The sequence below is a fragment of the Tenrec ecaudatus genome, chromosome 11 (assembly GCF_050624435.1).
Source record: "Tenrec ecaudatus isolate mTenEca1 chromosome 11, mTenEca1.hap1, whole genome shotgun sequence".
Lineage (NCBI taxonomy): Eukaryota > Metazoa > Chordata > Mammalia > Afrosoricida > Tenrecidae > Tenrec > Tenrec ecaudatus.
In genome coordinates, this window is record NC_134540.1 from 26,695,969 (window position 1) to 26,718,130 (window position 22,162).

Below are 22,162 nucleotides of genomic sequence, written 5' to 3' on the forward strand. Positions count from 1 at the left end.
AACCTTGAAGCAAGTACACGAGTAACATATCTGCATTTGCTGATTTATTGTCATATCCTTTAGAAGACATATCTCCTGAATCAAATAGTTATTTTGCTTGTTTGTCAGTATTGATTTGCATAGAGAAAGAGATATGCCTTGTACCATTGGCCACATGTTTAGCATGAAGACAAGATATTTTAGCACTGAACTGATTGGAATTTAATTTGTTCTAATATATTGAGATGCTTCTTATCTATCCTCTCTATTTCTTACCTCTCTCCCCATCTCCCTTACTTACCTGTGTATAAACCCATCATTCTGTCTGTATATCTCTCTACCTTGACTTATTTACGTTAAAACGAATAACATTATAAAGAATTGTCCATGAGAAGTGCCGTTACAACCAAGATAGTTTCATTATAGATTTTAGGGTTCCTGAAGAAATTTTAGTCAAGTATTTATATCTTCACACGAGCAACTCAGGATACTTTCTCCCTTGGAAGGTAGGTGGGATTTATATTGCCAAAGTTATAGTGCAGAGTCTGATGTTTATCAGCCAGCAAAACCAGAAATTCTACAAAAATTGTGTCTCCAATTGTCATAATTATTGGGATCTTTTATGCTTGGAATAAATTCTATCTTGTAAAGAGTTATTGTACACATTGTATATAAAAATGAGTGTTTCTAAGTAAACACAATTTTGAAACATATTACTATTTTTCTTGTAAAATAAAGGATCTCACAATGATATTGAATAACTTAAAATTGAATAATAAAAAATACCAAATGGATAATTTTAGCTATATTTCATTTTATAAATATAAATGTATATATATGTAATTATAGGGCCATTCCAGGAAATATAAGGACTGCTCAAGGTAGATACCTTAACCATTTTATTATGATAAATCTGAACTTCAAATTGAAAGAGAATATTGTCAAAGGAAATTTAATATGAACATATGTAAAAAGAAGGAAATTGTTACAATAATTTGGAAGCACACGGTAATTGACCTTAATTATAAAAAATTAAATTCACATGTAAGTGCTGAGAAATATATAGCCATTGAAATAAAAGATAAAATTAATTTTTGTTTATTATTGATGAATATTTTATTAAGGTATGATAAACTTTAGTAATCTATTTTGAAAAATTATTAATTTTCATGCATATTCCTATTTCTTTGTCGCCTTTTCCATTATTGACATGCTGTGGCCATCAGATTTTATGACCACTGGGACCATGTGAAAGGGTGTAAGCATGCCACATCTTCCAGAGATTCCTCCTTGGGGATGTAGCCTTTTGTTGTTGGGAGATTTTTTTAATCATAATTATTGATTGGGATTAATACATATATTAAATAATTCCATACTTTAATCACATCCAGCAGAATTATACATTTGGTACCAGTTGTATGATTAGAATATTCTTTTCATACTGTTTATGAATGGAAGATTCTTTTCCTATTAGGATCGCTTGACATCATAACCCCTGTACCCTGCCCCCACCTCTGGGCCCGCTCTCACCAAAACTCTATTCCACTTGCTTGCTCTATAGGTTCATTGGTCCTGGTATTCATACAACAAAAAATGAAAAAAACATAAACTACAACTCCAAGAGGGTGCCTCCCACTAATATAACACTTCTGAGATGCCTGCTAATATGGAAAATTAAAAACCAAAAAAAAAGAAGAAAAACCAAAAGTCCATAAATTTTGGAAACGAGATCAGGTTCAGCATACAGCACGGGGGACTCTGTTGCCAATTTTAACTGTTTCAGTCAGACATGCCTTCTGCTCTCAATCCTCCAATGAAGTCCATTTAGTAACAATTTTCCTCATAGCCCTGAATTGTGGAGGGGTATTTCCTACGTAATTCCAACAATGAATCTTAGGCCCCACTGTTATACATTGACTTCTGTAAACCTGATTATCAGACTTTAGGCTCTGATACCAATCCCTCCCTTCCCCTTCAGATTATATGCTTCACAATCCTTCAGTGACTGATGATGGTATGCTTCTTGTGGACTTCGGTGACATCTCACATAGATGGCTACTTTGTTTGGAGACAAGCCTTTAAGACCCCAGATCCTGTTGTATCTAATAGTCAGGCCTCATGTAATTTTTTCACTATTTTTAGCCAAAGCACCTGTCTCCTCTGTGTTCCCTTCCTGAGGGTGAGTCTGAGCAGGGCCATGACGTTCTTAACTTGGAGCTGGGATTTAGTGTGAATCCAAAGCACATTCCTGGATATATGTTTGTTTTTTTCTTTCAATTTATTATTACTTGGGAATTAACCCAAATGGCATGTCAATGCCTCATTCAGTCTCATTAAGCATAATAGTACCATTGCTTCCATAATTTGTTTCTAAACGTATTTCTTCCTGGGTAACTTGGTATCATCTTGCTGCTATTGTTGGCGCTCCTTTCCCTCTACCCCATCCCTGAAACCCTTATTCTATTTGCTGTCCCTATAGTTCATTAATTCTGGCTCTCATTTACCAAAAATCAGAAAAAAATTGTATTACAACTTCAAGGGAGTAAACCGCCCCCTCTATAGCACTTCTGAGATGCACCCTGATGTGAATAAGCAAAAACCAAAAACTACAGAACGATTGTCACAGGTTTGTCAGAATGATACTTATTACAACCTACAGGGAATTGATGTAGCAAGAGGTGATTTTCTGCCTACCAACAGCTCTCCAAAAGTGAACCTTATTATCTAAAATCTAAGACAATATCTGAATACATATTTTCATTTTTTCATTGATGTTAGTGGCATCTCTAGGGTTGGTGTCACCCTATACCTTAAAACATGACATCACTGCCCTGTGAGTGGGGTCAGCTGGTAAACCATCCTTGGATGGTTGGAATGGTCCAACTTTGCCTTGCGTTCAATCAGGACTGAGAGTGAGGCATAGCCTCACCTACCTAAATTCCTGCTCTCTCCCCTATGCCAAAGCAGAGGGCACATTGACTGGTCGGTGACAAGTGTAATGTATTATCACCAGAGGTTAGGTGTGTCACCAATCCTATTGATGCTGCTGCCTTGGGGACTGCTCACCCTGCAGCACAGAATTACCTGCCACCACTGTCAGGGAGCCTGCGGTTAGTTTGTTCTCCTCCACTCTGACCATGGTATTGAGATGGTCTGTGCTTCAACTGTCCTCACGGGAAACCACTGGTTGGAGTGTAGAAGTTTGGCAGAGTAAATGATATAAGAATGACATACACTTTGAGTGTCTTCTGCATTTTTGAAAAATTTAAACTGTTAATCTGGATATGTTACTCCTGAGTGTATACTTAATGACAGAATGACTTTGTCATTGTTTGCTATTGCTCATTTTTTAAAGGTCAACTAAATTTATATATACATATCCCTGTGAAAGATAGTTTATTTTTCTCTTATAAGAGAAGAGAAAGTTTTCGATGAAAGGATACTTTAGAACTTACATAAGCAAGCATGGGTCATATTAAAAATATCCCCCTTTAAGCTTATATAGACCACTGAGGTCTTGTTCCTTATATATATGATATTTCATGTTTTAAAAACAAGTATTCTACTAAGATAAAAATAATAATTTTCTTAAAATTTTTCTGTTAGAGATTCCATATGCTATTCTAAACAATTTTTCAATTTATTTATTTATTTTTCTGATTTAATGTTTGGGATCGAGATGGATAATAAGAACATAGCTAAAGAGAATATAGCCATGACTTAATTAAAAATCCTCACATTTATAATTTAGCATCTGGTCACTAATATGCTAGACTGCTTATTCAGCTTCATAGCTTTTGTGTTCTCCTTCCTGCATGGTATAAATGAGTGTTTTATGTCTTTTTATGTTCTTGAAGCCTCCTTTAGTAATTTATTAGGGTAGCCAAATAAATTAATTAAGATTAAATTAGTGTGTTGAAATTGGTAATTTAATTACATAGTGTCACCATGTATTAAGTTTTTCATTCGATGAACATTGTTTGTAGATGAGGTACAGTGCTCGGTAATGGAAAGGTCATCGAGTCAATGTTACAGTCAGCCTCTTGCTGTCCTAACCCTATGCAAAACTGTCATTGCCACTGAAACGGAAACACATTTACTTAAAACAAGAAAGAAGGAAAAATAGAACATAAAGAATGAGTGAGAAAGACCAAAAATAATGATGGTTTGGACTATTAGCAAATAGGGATGCACACAGATGAATTAAGTATATGTGTGCACAACCAACATTCATGGAAGAGCAGTTAGGTAAGATCTCAAGGTGTTGAAATACCAGCTTGTGCTGCTGATAATGAGGGTTGCCTGACCCAAGGCATGGCATTTTCAATAGCCTCCTATGCATGAGAAAGTTGGACATTGAATAAGGAAGAGTGTGGAAAAAGCAATAACACTGATACATGGTGAAGAAAGCACCATGGTCCGCCACAAGAAGAAATAAATCCCTCTTGGAAGAAGTAGAGCCAGAATGCTTCCTGGGCGCATGCTGAACATGTGGTCAAGTGAGACCAATCCCTGGAGAAGGACATGATGCTGGGTGAAGTAGAGGGGCAGAGAAAAGGGGGAAGACCTTGTGCAAGATGGATTGGCACAGTGGCTTCACCTGTGGACTCAAACTTAAGACCAATTGTGAGGATGGCAAAGGATGGGGAAGTGTTTCTTTCTGTTTTATGTAGGATTTTATCTAGGGTTTTCTATAGGGTTGCTATGAGTAAGGATCCACTCACAGCACCGAATAAGAAGAATGAAGGACATTTACATATCCCGAAATTCTGTTAAACTGTTATATTCTTTTAGACAGAGCTTTAAAATTTTAGTATTCTTAAATGTTATGAAAGTAGGTGTTTTTATTTACATTGGGTTTCTTTGATTTGAAAATAGTTTGTCATACCCAGAATGTCTTAAATTATATATATATATAATATATATTATATATATATACATACATACATACATAGGATAGGCTTGTTATGCCTTAATATGTTGAAGAATATGTGTCAATTTTCATCATTGAACATATTTATGACCAACAGACAACTATATTTGATGTGCAGTTTCCCTTAGAGGAAGTGGAATGGAAAATAGCTGTCTGCAAAGCACTTTAATTTCTGTGCGGTGAAAGTATGTCAAATAATATCAAACTCAAATAATTTTTATTCTGATTTATGGAAACCATGAATTTTAACTATATGTACTTCCCAGTAACAATAATTAATAATACATTCTGTTTCTCTATTAGTATGGGGTGATATTTTAGCTTTCTGATTTTGACTTGCCCTATTGATATTATAGACACATTTCTTTAAAGTGTTACTAACAACCCTTGTATATTATTCACAGATATTGGCTGACTTAGAAAATCACGCATTATTTAAGAATGATCTAGAATGTCAAAAGCTGATTCTGGAAGCAATGAAATACCATCTATTGCCAGAAAGAAGGACTTTAATGCAGAGTCCAAGAACTAAACCCAGAAAATCTACAGTTGGAACCCTATATGCTGTCGGAGGAATGGATAACAACAAAGGTATGTAATTCTGCATGTGCAGAACACATTGTGTGTCATTCTATGGCACGCCAACAAAAGTAATGCTAACTCTATCTTTTACGATTTAAGTTTAGGGGGATAATTAAAAAAGACCTCTTTTATTTCCAGTCTATAATCTCTGCTTCTGTTTGCTATTTGTCTTTAAACCTTTAATCCATTTCTTTTACATTATACTTTAGGAGAAAATATTGGCCACATAATGCACTGCATGTATTTAGAATTGCTTTCCATTGCTAAGATATGTAATTGGTTAGGCAGCTGCATGCTGGGAGTTCAATTATGAAGAAGAGAATGGAGGTAAAGAAATAGGTACTTATAAGGGAGCGTAGTAACTGTGGCAATTGAAACTTACACATTTGATTTTAATTACCTATTTATTCCCTCAAAAAGTGAATGGTTTGTATAAAAACTAAACACACTTTTGAAGGCATTAATTTTACATTTGCATAGTTACTGGAAAATTTTCCACAAATATTAATTATCTTCTATCGATTTAATGTATATCTTACTTTACTTGAGTAAGTACACATGCAAATAATATGTAGAAAAATAAAAATTGCTTATTTGTGTTAATACATGATATATTTATAATGTAATATATCAATATATTTAAATATTATAGAAAAATATAATTTGCAGCATGTGGTATATATATAATCTGATGTCAGTTTGAGATGTAGGAGTGAAGGGGTGGAGTTAACCTGTCAATCAGGTTGCAGCTTGACCTCTTTTGGAGGCACTAAGGAGATAAATAGCTCATGGGAGGCAGGATAGACACTCACTCCCTGTGAGAAATTCCTACCGAAATGACACATGGAGCTACACTAGTGCCCAGGAGCTGAAGGAGCCACGTGAAGACCCCTGCCAGCGCTGAGAAGCTTCCACTGTCACTGGATCCATAAGACTTCCCACCCACTAGCCAGTTCAAGCATTAAAAAGAATTGTATAACCATCTCCACAATCAATTTTGGAACACTTACGTCTTTCTTGTACTCATGTTTGTTGGTCCCCCAGCCTCCCATGCCATATCCCCAAGAAACCATCAATACAATCATTGGCTTTGTAGCCCTACACACCTATCCTGGATTTCAAATACAGGGGAAGTAGATAATAAAATACAGAAAAACAAAACAACACACTGAACGTTACACGATAGCAAGGCTGTTCACATCCCATCATCTATGGTCCACGTGAGGGAATCCACGTGGACTTTAATCCAAGGGTGGACTTTGGAGTTGGGATGTGGGGCTCCCTTTGTCATCCATAGATCAAGTGTTTACAATTTAAGCTTTGATACCATTCCCTCTATCAGGTTTGGATTTCATCGTTGGAAAATTTTGTTTCACACAGGCTGGTGTGCTTCCATGTGGGCCCAATTGAGGCCTCCCTCAGATGGCTATTTGTTTGATGAGAAATCTTCTAAGACCACAGATGCTATTCTCTCTAATAACCGGACACTGTCTAGTTCCTTTGCCACATTTTGCTATAGCACCAGTATCTTCAGTGCGTAAAGCAAAGCCGTGTCATAAGAAGTAATTGTTCTCAGAGTGCACCTAGAATTGAGTGTGAGCATCAAATTGCTTCATATATTTAAAAATTACATGTCTCTGATTCACTGTAGAAATGTCATTATGATTCTATGTTAGAGAACATCATCAATCATCTTAGTGCGATGTATGGTAACTCTATTGATAAGCGTCATTAATTTAACCAATAGTGTAGAGTGGGAAACACTGTTGAGAAAAGCACTTTAATGCAGTTTTAGGCTGCCTAGGAACCTCAGTATACGAATTGTTGAGGTGCACAATTTAAACTCTTCAGTGACTGGACGCTGTTTATACAAACAGTGGTTACTGGTCATAGAGGGAAATTTTCTAGTATATTCATTCGTAATGGCAGAGCCATGATGTCTTGACTATGCCAAGTCATTAGATTGTGTGGATCATAATAAACTATGGGTAGCTATGAGAAGAGTGAGACTTCTAGAACACTTAATTGTGTTCATGAGGAATATGTATAGATCAAGAGGTAGTGGTGCAAAAAGAAGAGAGAAATACTGCATGATTAAAATCAAGACAGGTATGTGGAGCACCCATCCTCCTGCCCAAGGCCACTGCCTTGTCCTCAAGCCCCACCGGTGCTTCAGATGATCTGTACTTGGCACGAACTGACAGCACAGCCTAGACAACCAAAGCTAGAGCATCGGAGAGCTGGGCAGTTCCGGGGCCTCCGACAGGACCCTCAACTCTGACCAGGCTACACCAGGGCAGCCCGCACCACCCCAAGCCATAGTATTTTACATTGCCTCATAGGCATGTGACAACTGGACATTGGATAATGAAGGCCAAAGAAAACAATGCACTGAATTGCGACACTGGTGAGAAATACGGAGAGTACCACGACCTGTCAAAAGCTCTAGCAAGTCTGTCTTTGAAGCAGTATGCTTCCCTTTGAAGCAGTATGCAGAATGCTCCCTGGGGGAAAGAATAATGTCCTTGTCTCCGGCCCTTTGACGTGTGTCAGAAGAGAGCAGCCCCTGGCAAAACATACTGCTTGGTAAAGTGGATGGACATAAGGAGAGCAAGACCCTTGATCAGAAGGTTGACGCATTGGCTGCAATGGTGGCTCAGATATGGTAACAATTGTCAAGATAGCACAAGACCGGGGACTATTTTCTTCTGTGGTTAATAGCGTGGCTCTGAGATGGAGCTGACCCAACACACCAAACAACAACAGCATATACTTGTGAAAGTTCGACAATGCATACGGAAGAAGAGAGGACGATGGATGCACCAAGGTGCTGTTGAGTTAAGGTGTTGTCAAGAATGCTGTACTGCCTGAAGAACAGACAGATCGGTCATGAAGTACAGCCAGTCTCCATGCTCTTTAGAAACAAGGACAGCAGACTGAATCTCACATACTTTGGGCATGTTTTCAGGAGGGACCAGCCACTAGGGAAGCGCATCACGGTCTGTAGACTGTCAGTGAAAGAGATTAAGATGACTTTCCCCAAGGACTGTAAGGACACAGCGGCTGCAACAATAGGCTCAATGATACCAGCAATTGTGCTGCTGAAGTCTTGTGTATGTTGTAGCTCTGGGTTGTTATGAGTCAGAAGTACGTGGGTGGCACCTAATGACAATACTATATCATCATTTTGAGGGTAATAAATACCGTTTAATGTACCCAGTATTTGTTTTAATCCCTGAAGACTATATAATTTATTCTGGATTTCAGGGGTGTAGTGGTTAGGCATTGGGCTGCAATCCTCAGGATCAGCAGATTGACACTACTAGCAACTCCACGGGAGAAAGACTGGGCTTGCCACTTCTGTAAGCAGATAAGATCTTGGGAAACTGCAGGGGTCGCTATGAGTCAGAACTCAGTCAAGGGCAGTGAATTTTTGAGTATATCATTTTGGGGGACAAAGGTATGAAAATTGTATTATAATATTGTGCAAGATTTATTTTAACTTTAACAGTAAGTATACTGATTTTGGGTGACTTTCAATGAACATAATTATATTTATCTGCAAGTCTTTTCTAAATAAGTAGTAATTTTACACTGGTAACACAAATAGTTTAGTGATCAACTATTTTAAAAAAGGCTGACACTTATAATATAATCTGAGGGACTCGAGGAAAAGAATGACAGTTGGTTTCCCAGAGGTTTTCACATTGGAAACCTTATGGACTCAGATCTACTTTGCACACATGGGCTAACCATGATTTCGAATTAATTGCATGCCAGCTGTAATTGATATGAAATATTAGATCAAATGGCTCATTTTAATTTTTAAGAATACTTCACTCTACATAATCTCTTTAAAATATTAATTCTAACTGGAATTAATCTTAAACAGAGATTAATTTTATATGATATAAGAAATTTTCACACAGTTACATTTTTTTTTCTAAAAAGAAATTAACATTACATCTGACAATGACTAGGATTTAACATTAATCTATAAATCAGTATTAGTATAGGAATCAAAATATCACTAAGAAGTCAAGGATATTCATTTTTACCTATTTAATATATGTAAACAATTAATTTCCCTATAGTACGTAAAACTTAGATTATATTTTCTCTGTATAAATTGATATGGGACTCTATAAAACACTTGTCTAATTGCACAAATGTTGAAGCAGGAATTAAAATTTAGGTAAGCTGTACTGTTCCAATTCTCTTTTAGTATTAGAAAACTGTTTCTATAATAGTCGTCTTAATAACTAAAGTATAATTTTTATAAAATAAAAGAACATGGAGCCTCTCAAGTTAAAAATTTGCGAAAATTTCTATTTATCTAACCCTGCCTTATGAGATTAGGAAGAAAAATAAAACCTTTTGTTTTAATGGAACTACCATAGGGATACTAAAACCCTTAAATTTAGATTTAATAATACCAAGCCTTGTAGTACCAATACATTTTTTATTATAAGATAGAGACACAATAGAGTATCAAGCCAAGCAGGTTATATCATCAGTAAAAATAAATAAATAAAACAGAAAGTATAGCTCCTAGAGAAAACTCATAGGCAGGATTAAGATGGCCTTTGTTATTATCAGTAGCCCTTGAGTAGGTTTTGGCTCATCGTGATCGGATGTAAAACAAAAAGAAACACTGCCTGGTCCTGCACCGTTCTCGCATTTATCCTTACTGTAGAGCCCACCACTGCAGCCACTGTGTCACTGCATCGTTTCGAGGGCCCTTTTCTTATTCGAATTGTAGCAATTGGTCATCAGCTATATCCCATAAACTTTGACCAAAGTTTAGGACATCATATTAATTCTCAGAGAAATTATTCTTTCTGAAGCAGAAAGTTATTGAAGTCAAACACTGCAAAGGATTGCAAGCAGAACTGAGATATTTTAGAGATAAGTTTTTGCATTTTTATTGTGCTTTTACTCCTTAAGATGTGTTTTCTACTTTTTGTTAGCTATTATTATCTGTAAGTAGGCATTAAGATCGTATCTAAAAATTGTACTCTCTTCTCTTAAAAATCATTAGGTCAAGGGAATTTTCAAAGGTACTAGCAAAGGGAAATGAACCAATAGCAAAATAATCTAAAACTAATTTTTCTATGTTCTATGCATGACTAATTTTAATAACTATGGTGTCATAGGAGGAGCTTTGTATCATAAGATGCATAGTGCATGACAAGTTGGACTGATAATCACTAGTAGTTCCTTGAAGGAGCAATGAAGCTATCTCCTCCCTTACAGAGCCACGGTCTTCATGCACAGGGGAACTCTGTCTTGCCCTGTAGAGACAATATGAGTCAGAATCCACTCAAGGGCAGTGACTGGTTTTGTTTGTTTGCTTATTCTAGCGGCATAACAGACTACACATTGAGCTACCAACCATGATGTTCGCAGTTCAAACCCACCAATTACTCTTCTGGGGAAAGATGAAGTAGTCTTTTTTTTTTTTTTTTTTTTTTTTGCAAATAGTTAAAGTCTTAGAGACCCAAAACACCAGATCTCCTCTGCCCTAAAGGTTTGCTATGATTAAGAATCAACTCCAGTGAATTTTGGTTTGAGATGCTTTATCACAAGTAACCTCCTAGTTTACTTGGTCATTAGCCCAAGAACTTTCTTCGAAGCATCGAGAGTATGCCCGGTATGCTTCACATGCCATAGAATCCCAGGCATACAAGGGGTGGGCGGAGTTGAACCTCAAAGGCAATCCTTAGTGAGCTGAACAAATGCCTCAGAATCTGTTCTAAAGATGAAATAGTTTGACTTAATTTCCAGTCACCTCAGACACACACACAAACAAGACAAAGCCAAGAGCGTCTTTATTGCCCATAGTAGTGATTAGTTCAATTCTGAAACTTTTGTTGTTGTTGTTACTTTTCCTCCCTTGTTCCTGACTCTGCCTTCTCACGTTTGATTCCTGAGATCGCCTTCCAAGTAAGTTCTACTTCCAAGTGCGGGTCTCAGAAGCTGCGTTCAGGACAGCCAAAGATGTGTAAAGAGTATTTTCACAAGCACTATGTAAGAGTCAAAAACAGCAGTAAACAAGGCAGGGCAGTAAAACAGGCACACTTCATTGTCCTTGGCCCAACTCTAATGAGGACACACAGGCAATTCTCATGTGCCACAGTATGATGACATGCCCAAAGGAACACACCGTACTTCTCCTAAAAATATATTTACTTTCAATTCTACTGCACCATATATACTCGAGTATAAGCTCACCTGGATATCAATAGAGGCACCTAATTTTACCACAAAAACTGCATTAAAAATGTGCTGAAAAACTTGGCTTATACACGAGTATATACGGTACCTTACAACAAAATAGCTTTTTATTTTACTTGATGATTCTCTCTTTCAGTGACCTATTTTTGAAAAATTCCAGTGGGTTTTACTTTTAGGGACAAAAAGCACAAGAGAGAGAACCTCTAATTGATTATCTGTAGACATTGAACAAGTGACATTGTAAGTGACTGGTCATAATGCGCATATGCTTTTTACGTAGCCATTTCTGGATAGAAGAGTTAATCCTGTATACTGTATGCACTTGCTCACTTCCAACATATTATAGCAACTAAATTAGGATTCGACTTTGGTGCATCAAATGCATGCATAGTGGAGCCCTGCAAGTGAAAATGACTCTATTTTTGAAAGAGAATAAAAAGGAAGTACTATTTGATATACACAAGTGGGGGTAGCATAATGACAGGGCATCAGCAACAACAAACATGAACAAACTGTTGAAAAATTAAGGTGCACATGGGGCATAAAGTAAAGAAAACAATAAATGAGTTGCATTATTATGCTGTTCCTATATAACCTGGTATGATATTTAGAACTTCAAAGGAACCATAATTGAAGAGAGGCTAAATATGCTGATAACCTGTCTAGACTGTGCCAGCAGCACTTGTTTCCTTATGTAGTGATTAACCACGAGGACAAGGGGAGGACGATAAACTCTACTCTTCTTGCAAAACGGCAAGAAAAGGTCACGTATTGATTTTGATCAGGCAGCCTCATCGTATTTACATGAACCCAGAATAAATCTTCTTAAAGTATGAAACTTGTCAGAGGGGCTGAAGCAAAATAATCAAGGAGAGGGAAAAGTTGACTAAAAGTTATAATTTCTTAGGGATTTCTATTAGTGAATCATATTTTTAAGTGCATGTATAATTATATGCTAAGATTTAAGGCCAACTTAGATTGTGTCACATATTTTAAGCTAAGAAATGGTCTAAATTTATAAATAAGTTTTGATATGTTTGCTCTTTGTTCTAATGGATAGCGAACTCCTTTACATGGAAGCATTTGGTGAATCATGTACTTTACTTGGTGTCATTATCAGTCTTGTTGAAGGCAACAATGGAAAGGGAAATCGCTAAGAGTGCTTAGCCTTATTGGCTTGTTGTTTACTTCCTCGGCTTTACTTGAACTAGCTGCATTTTCAATACTTCTAAAGTACAGGTTTTCATACCACAATCCAATAACTGGATACTTTTTAAGGCAACAAACTCAATAGTAATTAACATATGATTTTTAGAAAATAATTCTGCACCACAGAAGCCAGAGCTTTAGGGAGGGGAACATATTTAAAATACCGTGTGGCTTTTCTAAGGAAACATTATATTAAAAAAGAAGAAAAAAAGCTTACTCTTTGATTTTGTCCTTTCAAATACTGCTTTTCTTAAAGTCTGTCTCAGAAACTGCATTCAGTTCCTGTGGTTCCACTATAGAACTTTGTCTTTGAACTTAGCCTATCGCTGGAGAATACCAGGTCAGGGTCACCAGCTGAAACTGTTATCAGAGAAACTAAACTCCCCACACCCCTAAGTAACATGACAGCCAAAGCCAAGTTTGCTACCAAGGGATATTTGTTTTTGGAGCGAAGCATACTTCCCAAAGGATCCCATTGGAAAACCAAGGCGAATCCAGAGTCTCTGGATCCTTAATACTCTTTAGAATCATGAAAAAAAGGTTTTTGTGCAAAATTGAATTATTTAAATATTCCTCAGTGAGTCTGCAGACAAAGACTCAAGTTCATGATTGTCATGTTCCTTCGCAGATAGTGAAGGGAGCGTTTCTCAAGGGAAAAGTCAATCACCTTAAAAAAGATGCCCTCGCATTCCCTTCTCTTCACTAGAAAGAGAAAATGTCTAGTTACCATCTCAGCTGAAACTATTTTTAGTGCCTCTGCTAGAAATGAATCCAGGATAAAATAGGTCTGATTCTTCTAAATTTAGCCTACTAGCAACTTCAGCTTGCGTTCACATAGTCAGAAGAGTTAGCCTACTCTATTGTGCATTCTATAACTCTCTGTGAATGTTGATTGAATAAGTTTGTGTTTCTGAATAAAATGCCTGCTATAATTACAAGTTCTGAAGTACACAGCGCTTTCTTTTTCATCAATCTCCCTAGGAATGTGCTATTCACTACGAGTGTGCATTCCCTTCCTATTTCATTATTTCCTCTCTGGTTGCAAACCTGCGATAGAATTTATATGTGTATGTACGCAAGTGTTTCATACACACCTAGTTTTAATCTTCTAATTCATGACTATACTTTGGAAAATGAAAAGAGAATCCCAATTACCTTAAATTACTTCCAGAGAGTTACCCATGGAGAATAAAAATTAAAATATTATAAAACACATGAAGTTTCTACACTCATCAGTCAGTAACATGCCACTAATATAAATTTTAATGTTGAAGTTAGTAAAAATCAATTATTCATAGATTTCCCAGCTGGTAGCCATTAAGAAAAATAAAGCTAAAATCCCTATAAGTTTGAATTTTAGGTAGAGATAAATCGAACCTCATGTTCCAAACACACTCACTGCCTTTGAGACAATGCCTACTCACAGTGACCCACGGGACAGGGTCGAATGGCCCTGTGAGTTTCTGAGACTGTACCCCTTAAAGGGAGCAGAAGACTCCAACTTCTCCCGCTGAAGGGCTGGTGGTTTCAAACTGCTGACCTTTCAGTTAGCAGGCCAAAGCTTAACGACTATGCAATCGGCGCTCCTTCATATTCTGAACTACTTTTCTGGACAGACAATTCAATGACTTGGATGTTAACTACAAATTGGCATGTGAGTCACCTTTTTATTTTGTTTTATATTGATTTTTCACTCATCAGTGCCCACATTATCAAGGAAAAGTTAAGTTTGAATAAATGTTAACTTTAATGTGTTTACTTGTACCTAGGGCATTTCAATAGTAATATACAAAGCAATGAATTTGCTGATCCTTTGCACATTTTATTAGTTATAAAATAAATCACTATTTTGAAAATGTCACATAATATGAGTTCATGTTCAGGGATTCTGTTTTGAATAGACAGAAAATGAAATGTACTTTAATTTTTTTAGAGTTATGTCCACTTAACAATATTTATTTATAATCATTTTAATGGGGGTCCTTTCAGCTCTTATTACAATCCATACATCCATCCATCGTGTAAAGCACATTTGTACATATGTTGCCATCATCATTCTCAAAACCTTTTCTTTCTTCTTGAGCCCTTGGTATCAGCTCCTCATATTTTTCCTTCCGCCCTCCCACCGTCATGAACCCTTGATAATTTATATATAATTTTTTTCATGTCTTACACCAACCGCTGTCTTCCTTCACCCACTTTTCTGTTACTTGTCCCCCTGGGGTGGGGGTATACCAATCATTGTGATCCGTCCCCTCGCCCCCTTAACCACTCAAATTCCCTCTACCCTCCTGGGATTGCTATTCTCATTATTGATCCTGAGGGCTTTATCTGTCCTGGATTCCCTGTGTTTCAAGCTCTTATCTGTACCAGTGTACATCCTTTGGTTTAGCCAGATTTGTAAGGTAGAATTGGGTTCATGATAGTGTGTGTGTGTGTGTGTGTGTGTAATATTAAACAACTAGTGGAAAGTTGTATGTTTCATCGATGCTATACTACGTTCTCACTGGCTCATCTCTACCTTGTGACCCCTCACAAAATAATGCTTGTTAATAGGTGTATCATTTTCTGCGAAATTCATTTAATATGTTATTGATTATTTATGTTGTGAAAATGATAGTTACTAACAATGATGAAATAAAATAAATACAAGTCTTCCCTGACCTTTTCCAGGTTCTTTTTCTGTGATGTCTGCTATTATACATTGGGTCCTGACAGTAAAAACAAATCATTAGGTAATTCTGTGACCATAAAGTCAAACTCAGCTAAATTCACGGTCGTTGAATCACAGTGATCCTTTAAGACAGACTAGATGTGACCTGTGGGCTTCCCTGATGGTCACTCTTTCCAGGAGTAGAACAGTTCAGCAGAGCAGCTGGTGGTTTCAAACAGTTGACCATGTGGTCATCAACCCAAATTGCAACAACTATGCCACCAGGGTAGAGTTAAGTGACTGTTCAATTTGAATTAAATCAATGGAATTGTTGGGTCCCCCCCCCACTCTCTATAATCAGCAAGAGCTCCTTCAGCTGCTCTATATCAACCTAATGTATAGATTTTTTCAAAAGCTTGAAAATCATGTGACTCAGATTATTAATATTGCATTAAAATTATATTTAAAAAGACTTTGTGCGAGGACCTGAGGGCCTCTCTGGTGAGTTGAGTAAAGGAGACTTATATTCTTTATTGGAATTCTCTGTGACATCCATATTGTCATTTCAGACAAATTGTATTACTTAATTTTATGCTATGTTCAAGATTGGTACATTTGCTAAATACCCAAATTAGGATAGTGAAGCAAATTCTATCCTCTCTATTGTCATAATGGACTATCTGTAAAATTATTCCTATTGTGCACCTAAAAACAGTTATGTTTCTCAATGGATGAACAGTTTTATAAAATCTTCTTCAATTATTTCTATTTTTGATTTTGACTAAGATGTTTCTTTTATCAGGAGGAAAATGCAAATTCTTTCCAGTAATTTCAAACTAGCATAGAAATCAAATACTTGTTATCATAGACATCAAATAATTCATACATTTTAAAAATGCAAATGAAAATAACTATGGTCTGAGGAGTCCTGGCAGTGCTATGAGGTAACCGTTGCTAACAATAAGGTTGACATTTCAAATCCACCAGCCACTCCAGGGAAGAATGATGAGGCTGTCAGATTCCATTAAGATTAGGGTGTTAGAAACACTATACAGGGCACCATCAGTAAAAATGAACATGATGGCAGCAGGTTTGGGGATTGCCTGACCCGTCATGATATTTTCAATCACCTCATATGCATCTGAAACATGCATCTGAAACCTGGTTAACAAATAAGAACGATTGAAGATAATTGATACATTTCAATTCTGAAAAAGATCATCAAACAAAGCAAGTACTGCCAGAAGAACTAACCTATCTGTCTTAGAAGAATAGAGCCAGAATACACCTTAGAAGGCAGGATCAAGAGGATTTTCCTCACTTACTTCGAACATGTCATGAGGTGGTACCCATGCCTTGAGAGGATATTAAGCCGGACTGAGGGTCATTGAAAATTAGCATGGCCTTATACATTTGATTAACAATGGCTGCCTCAATGGAACCAATATAGCAACAACTCCCAGAACTCTACAAGACTGGGCAGTGTCACACCCTTGTAGATAGGATCCCTATGAGTCAGGGTCCACTTCAGTGCACCTAAAAACAACAGCAGCAGCAAAGTATAGGAGTGCCTTGGCAAATTACAGCTCGTGTTCTCATTTAGTTCTGGATCACTGTGACCTCATGTGCGAGCTTAGAGCAGCCCCAACAGTGTCTCTCTTGCTGACTCACTTCGCTGGCTTGAACTGTCAATATTTTGGGAAACAGCTGAGTGCTTAGAGTTGTGCTCCCCGCATTCAAATTCTAGTATGCTTCATTTCCCTTTGAATTCCGAATTTCCCTTTCCATCACAGGCCAGAAAACAAACAAACAAACAAACAAACCAACATACAAACAATCCTCTTTGTGGTTAAGGATTTCTGGGATTTTCTGGGGCCCTGGTGTCACAGTAGTTAAAGCACTTGGCTGCCACTCAGCAAACTGATGACCCCTCATCCACTGCTTCACTAAAAAAACAGGTGGCAATCTGCTTTCTGAAACATTGGGCCACCATCGTAAGGATTTATAACCTTGCAAGACTTAGGGGCAGTTTTATTCTTTCCTATCACAGCCAGTTCCACCCAGGTAATGCCCTTGGTTTTACAGGCAACTCTGCCACCCAATTCCCTGGACGATGTAAGTGGCCTGCAATAGTCATATAACTCACCGTTTGGGAGTTTGAACCTACCCATTGGCTCTGTAGACCCCTGATGTTGTAAAGATTGCAAACAAGGGAACACGTTGGAACAATCCGACCCTATCTCCTATGAGGCAAACTAGAATCATAAACTAGAATCAATTCTAAGGAAATAGGTTAATTTGTTTTTGTTTAGTGCCATGTAAGATGGCAATCAAAGGAGCAATACCCAATAATACTCAATGTCCAGGGATTAGGATATAGAATAATGGAAGAGATCATTGTAAATATCCTTCTTGCTAATTGCAATGAACCCTGTTCAACAGGGAGAGGAAGCATTAAATGAGAATGTTGAATAGGGTAGCATTTTATTTTTAGCAAAGAGACAAAATTATTTAAGACTTTTGTTCATCGTGTTTCTTTTCTTCAATATTGTCATTATAGTAATAACTGGCTCATAATATTATGTGGAAATTGAAAATGCTTTAAAATATTTAAATCTTGTATAGTTTAAGACCCATTACTACTAATTCCAATTCATAGAAACTCCATAAGACAGACTAGGAGTGCCTCGTGGGGTTTGAAAAGTGGCCTATTCATGGAAAAGATTGCTGTGTCTTTCTTACGTGGAGTAGCTGGTGAGTATGAACTGCTGACTACGGGGCTAATAGTCTAGAGCAACGGTTCTCAACCTGTGGGTTGGGACCCCTTTGGGGATCGAACCACCCTTTCACAGGGGTCGCCTGACTCAAAGCAGTAGGGAAATTATAGTTATGAAGTAGAAATGCAAAGAATTTCATGGTGGGGGCGGTCACCACAGCATGAGGAACTGTATTAAAGGGTCACGGCATTAGGAAGGTTGAGATACACTGGTCTAGAGTATAGCCATTGTGCTATTAGAGCAAGGAGAAATTAATGTTGTGAGGAGAATCCTGGATGCTAATCAACTGATTTTAAGATAAAAGGATCATTTGGAATCATATCAGAGTGGGTCAAATAGAATCACAATTGTCAATGATCAGAAAGACAGTTATGCTGACTTTATATATGGGTAATCATACAACCATCCAAGGAATATGAGTCACTTCTAGAGGATGATTCCAGAACAAGGGAATTAATTCCCCTTAGAGCCTACTGAAAATAAAGCATCCCTTCCTGTACATTTAATGTAGAAAGGGAAGACCCCCTTCAGACTTCTGAGCCTTGGAATTGTAATGCAACAAGTGTATATTGTTTTATCCATTAAATTTACAATAATTCTGAGTTAGTGCATCCAGTTGCATTGCCTGGGAAGATTCTCTCTGGTCACAGGGAATTTTTTTCAGAAAAGCAATTTCACTCAAACCTCATTTTTTGTGCTTTCCAATTTAAGAGAAGAGCATGTAGCTGTTTTGTTTCCTTCTTTGAAAAAATGCTACAGAAAGTGTTGTGATGTTGAACACAGATTATGAGGACAGTGATGTGGGAAAAACTCCAGTGTATGAGTGGTTTTCTTATTTAAATAAGGGTGAAATGGTGATTGATGACAAACCTGGTTCTGGATGTCCGTCAACTTCTCAAATGGACGGAAATGTCCACTTGTAGTATATTAGTATATATTTTATTCCACCAGGTCAGACTATTAATCAAGCTTTCTATCTAGTGGTTCTGAAAAGATTGCATCATAGTGCATTGTAGGAGCCTGCCGATGAGTCAAACAGTTCTGAGGGGGAGTGAGGATTAAGGAAAAAAAGAAAGACAGAAAATATTGGGAGAGCAACAGCGAATACAGAAGCCCTGAGTTTATTCCACATAATCCTTTTATCCATGCAGAAACAGCCCGGGGTTATAATTATTTCATTGTTAAGCAAGCACATTTGACACACATTAGCAACTCAATCTTCTGCCAAGCCAGACATCCTTGAGAAAATTAAACAACCTGTTTCCAAGACCTTGCATACTTTCTTGTTCTTGTTCTTGACAGTCTGTTCAAAATGTTAAGCTGCAGAAGAAATCAGCCAATACTGAAACATAGGTCATGAGACTTCTCAGCCATTTCAAGACTGAGTTTTAATCGCCTTCAACAGTGCATGGCAAGAAAAGGCCCGGTTTCTGACAGACAACACTGGTTTTGCCATTACAACCATGCCCCAGCTCCTGCAGCCATCTCACTGTGCCAGTTTGTGGCAAAAACAGCATGCCTCTTTTGTCCCATGCTCCTGATTCACATGACCTTGCTCTGTGAGACTTCTTTTTGTTTCCACAAATGAAAAAGGGCATGAAAAAAAAGAAGGAAGTGCTTTCAGCCATTCAAACAAATGAGTTTGTAAAATGTTTCCAAGAATGAAATTGATGAATGTATTGTATTATTGAATAGAGAGTACTTTAAAGGTGATGTGTTGTTTTGTAAAAATAATTAAACACATAGCTTTGAAAAAATTATGTTTTGGGGGGCATATTCCTTGTATATAATGTGAAAACAAAAGATACAAACAAGTACTTATATTTCCTATGCAGTAACATTGTTGGGACAATATTGCTGTCTATATGAGTCAGGGCTGACACAATGGCATCTAAGAACAACACTTTTGTTATTAGTTGCCTTGAACTATATCTTCATTAAGAGAAATCTTATAAATAACAAAAAAAGCAATGCCGACTTCTGGATCATATTCACCATATTTCCTATGATTGAGTACACTGTTGCAGCCACTTTTTTCAATGTATCTGGTTAAACATCTTCCCACTTTTCATTGTCCCTACGTGTTACCAAACAGTGTTCTTTTCCTGATTACATGCCCAGAGTATGTGGATAAAATCTAACAATCCCTTCTAAGGAGATTTGAGGTTACACTTCTCTTCAGAGAGTGTGCCTTCAGGTATCAAATCCTAACACCTTCATTTTTCTGGCAGTCTGCTGTATATTTCATATTCTGTGCCAGCACCATAGTTCAAAAGCATCAATTCATGTTGCTGCCGTCATTATCAGGTGCCAGTGAGTCAGTTCCAACTCACCGAGACCTTACGTGTACAGAACAGATCATTGTCTGGGCCCGTGCCACACTTGAAATTGCAGTGCTGGAGCCCATCTTTGCAGACATTATGTCTTCCACCCATCTTATTAAGGGTATTCCTCCTCTTCTCTTCCTTTCTATGTTATCAGCATGGTGTCCTTTTCTAGGGACTTATCTCTCCTAACACCATGTACAGAGGAGTGGCATGAAGTCTCTTCAGTCTGACTTCTAAGGAAAATTCTCACTATACTTCTTACAAGAATTATTTGTTTGTTCTTTTGGCAGTCCATGGTACTTGTAATGTCCTTCATCAGCACCATAATTAAATTGCATCAATTTTTTGGGTTATTCTTTATTCAATCAAACTTTATCATGCATATGAAAAAATATTCATGCATCTGAGGGGCCTGAAAATATCATAGCTTAGATCAGGCCCACAGTAGTGCTCAAAGTAACATCTTTGTTTTGCCATGCTAAAAAGTTCTTGTTCAGCAGATTTATCCAGTGCAATCAATTGTTTGATGACTTGAATGCTGTTTCCATGACCACTGATTGTTAATCCAAGCAAGATGAAACGCTTGACAGCTTTTCCCCCAATTATCATGATGTTAGCTGTTGGTCCAATTGTGAGGATGTTAGATTTCTTTGAGTTGTAATCCATGTTGAAGGCTGCAATTCCTGACCTTTGTCGGCAAGTGCTTCACATGTTCTACACTTTCAGTAAGCAAGGTTGTGTTTCTATGTATTGAAGGTTGTTACTAGCCTTCTTCTATTCCTGATGCAAATCATTCTGTGATGGTCAATCTATTGTGCCAACCTGGCCAAAAGGAACTTTTGAGATTAATAAGGTCGCAGTATGATTGGAGGGCAAAGTGCTGCCCTTCTCTCTCTTGCCTTTTGGTGATCAAACCAGCATATGGCTGCTTTAGCTAGTTCTCTGCCTCAACTTGTGAACTACACTACCTGTGGAATACCCACCCAAGGATCATCTTGCTAGAGCTTGAGGTTCCTTTGAGACCTGTTTAATAACATTGCTGGTATATACAGTACTTAAACTTGAGGCTGATGGAGCCTTTCATCTTGCTTTGCTTGAGTTCAATATCCCATCAGGGCCTGCTTCACTAAAATCCTGCGCTGCTGACTGTTGTTGACCCACTCTGCTTTTGCTGCCTGTGGCCAGACTGCCTGCATTGTACTAGGGAAGATTCAGCTGTCTGCTTCCTTGACCTTGCACCCAGAAGCCTTCAAGAGTTGAAGGATTTCAGTATATTAATTGTTCCACAGAAGTGAGTTGAACTGAGCCCTCTGTACTGCTTTGTGGACTAATTAACTGTTATATTCCTATGTGCTGTATATATATATATATATATATATATATATATATATATATATATATATATATATTTATTTATTTATTTATTTATTTATTTATTTATTTATTTATTTATAAGTGTCCCAGT

At 37.3% G+C, this 22,162-nt stretch overlaps 1 protein-coding gene across 2 annotated transcripts in view; it reads left to right on the forward strand.

Annotated features, from left to right (window-relative positions):
- Nucleotides 1–22,162, forward strand: part of KLHL1 (kelch like family member 1) — a 417,008-nt gene that overhangs the window by 290,985 nt on the left and 103,861 nt on the right. For both annotated transcript variants that reach the window (XM_075563613.1, XM_075563615.1), the window contains one exon: nucleotides 5,317–5,503. In XM_075563613.1, the coding sequence (XP_075419728.1) occupies nucleotides 5,317–5,503 (187 nt within the window). The remainder of the gene's footprint in view (nucleotides 1–5,316; nucleotides 5,504–22,162) is intronic.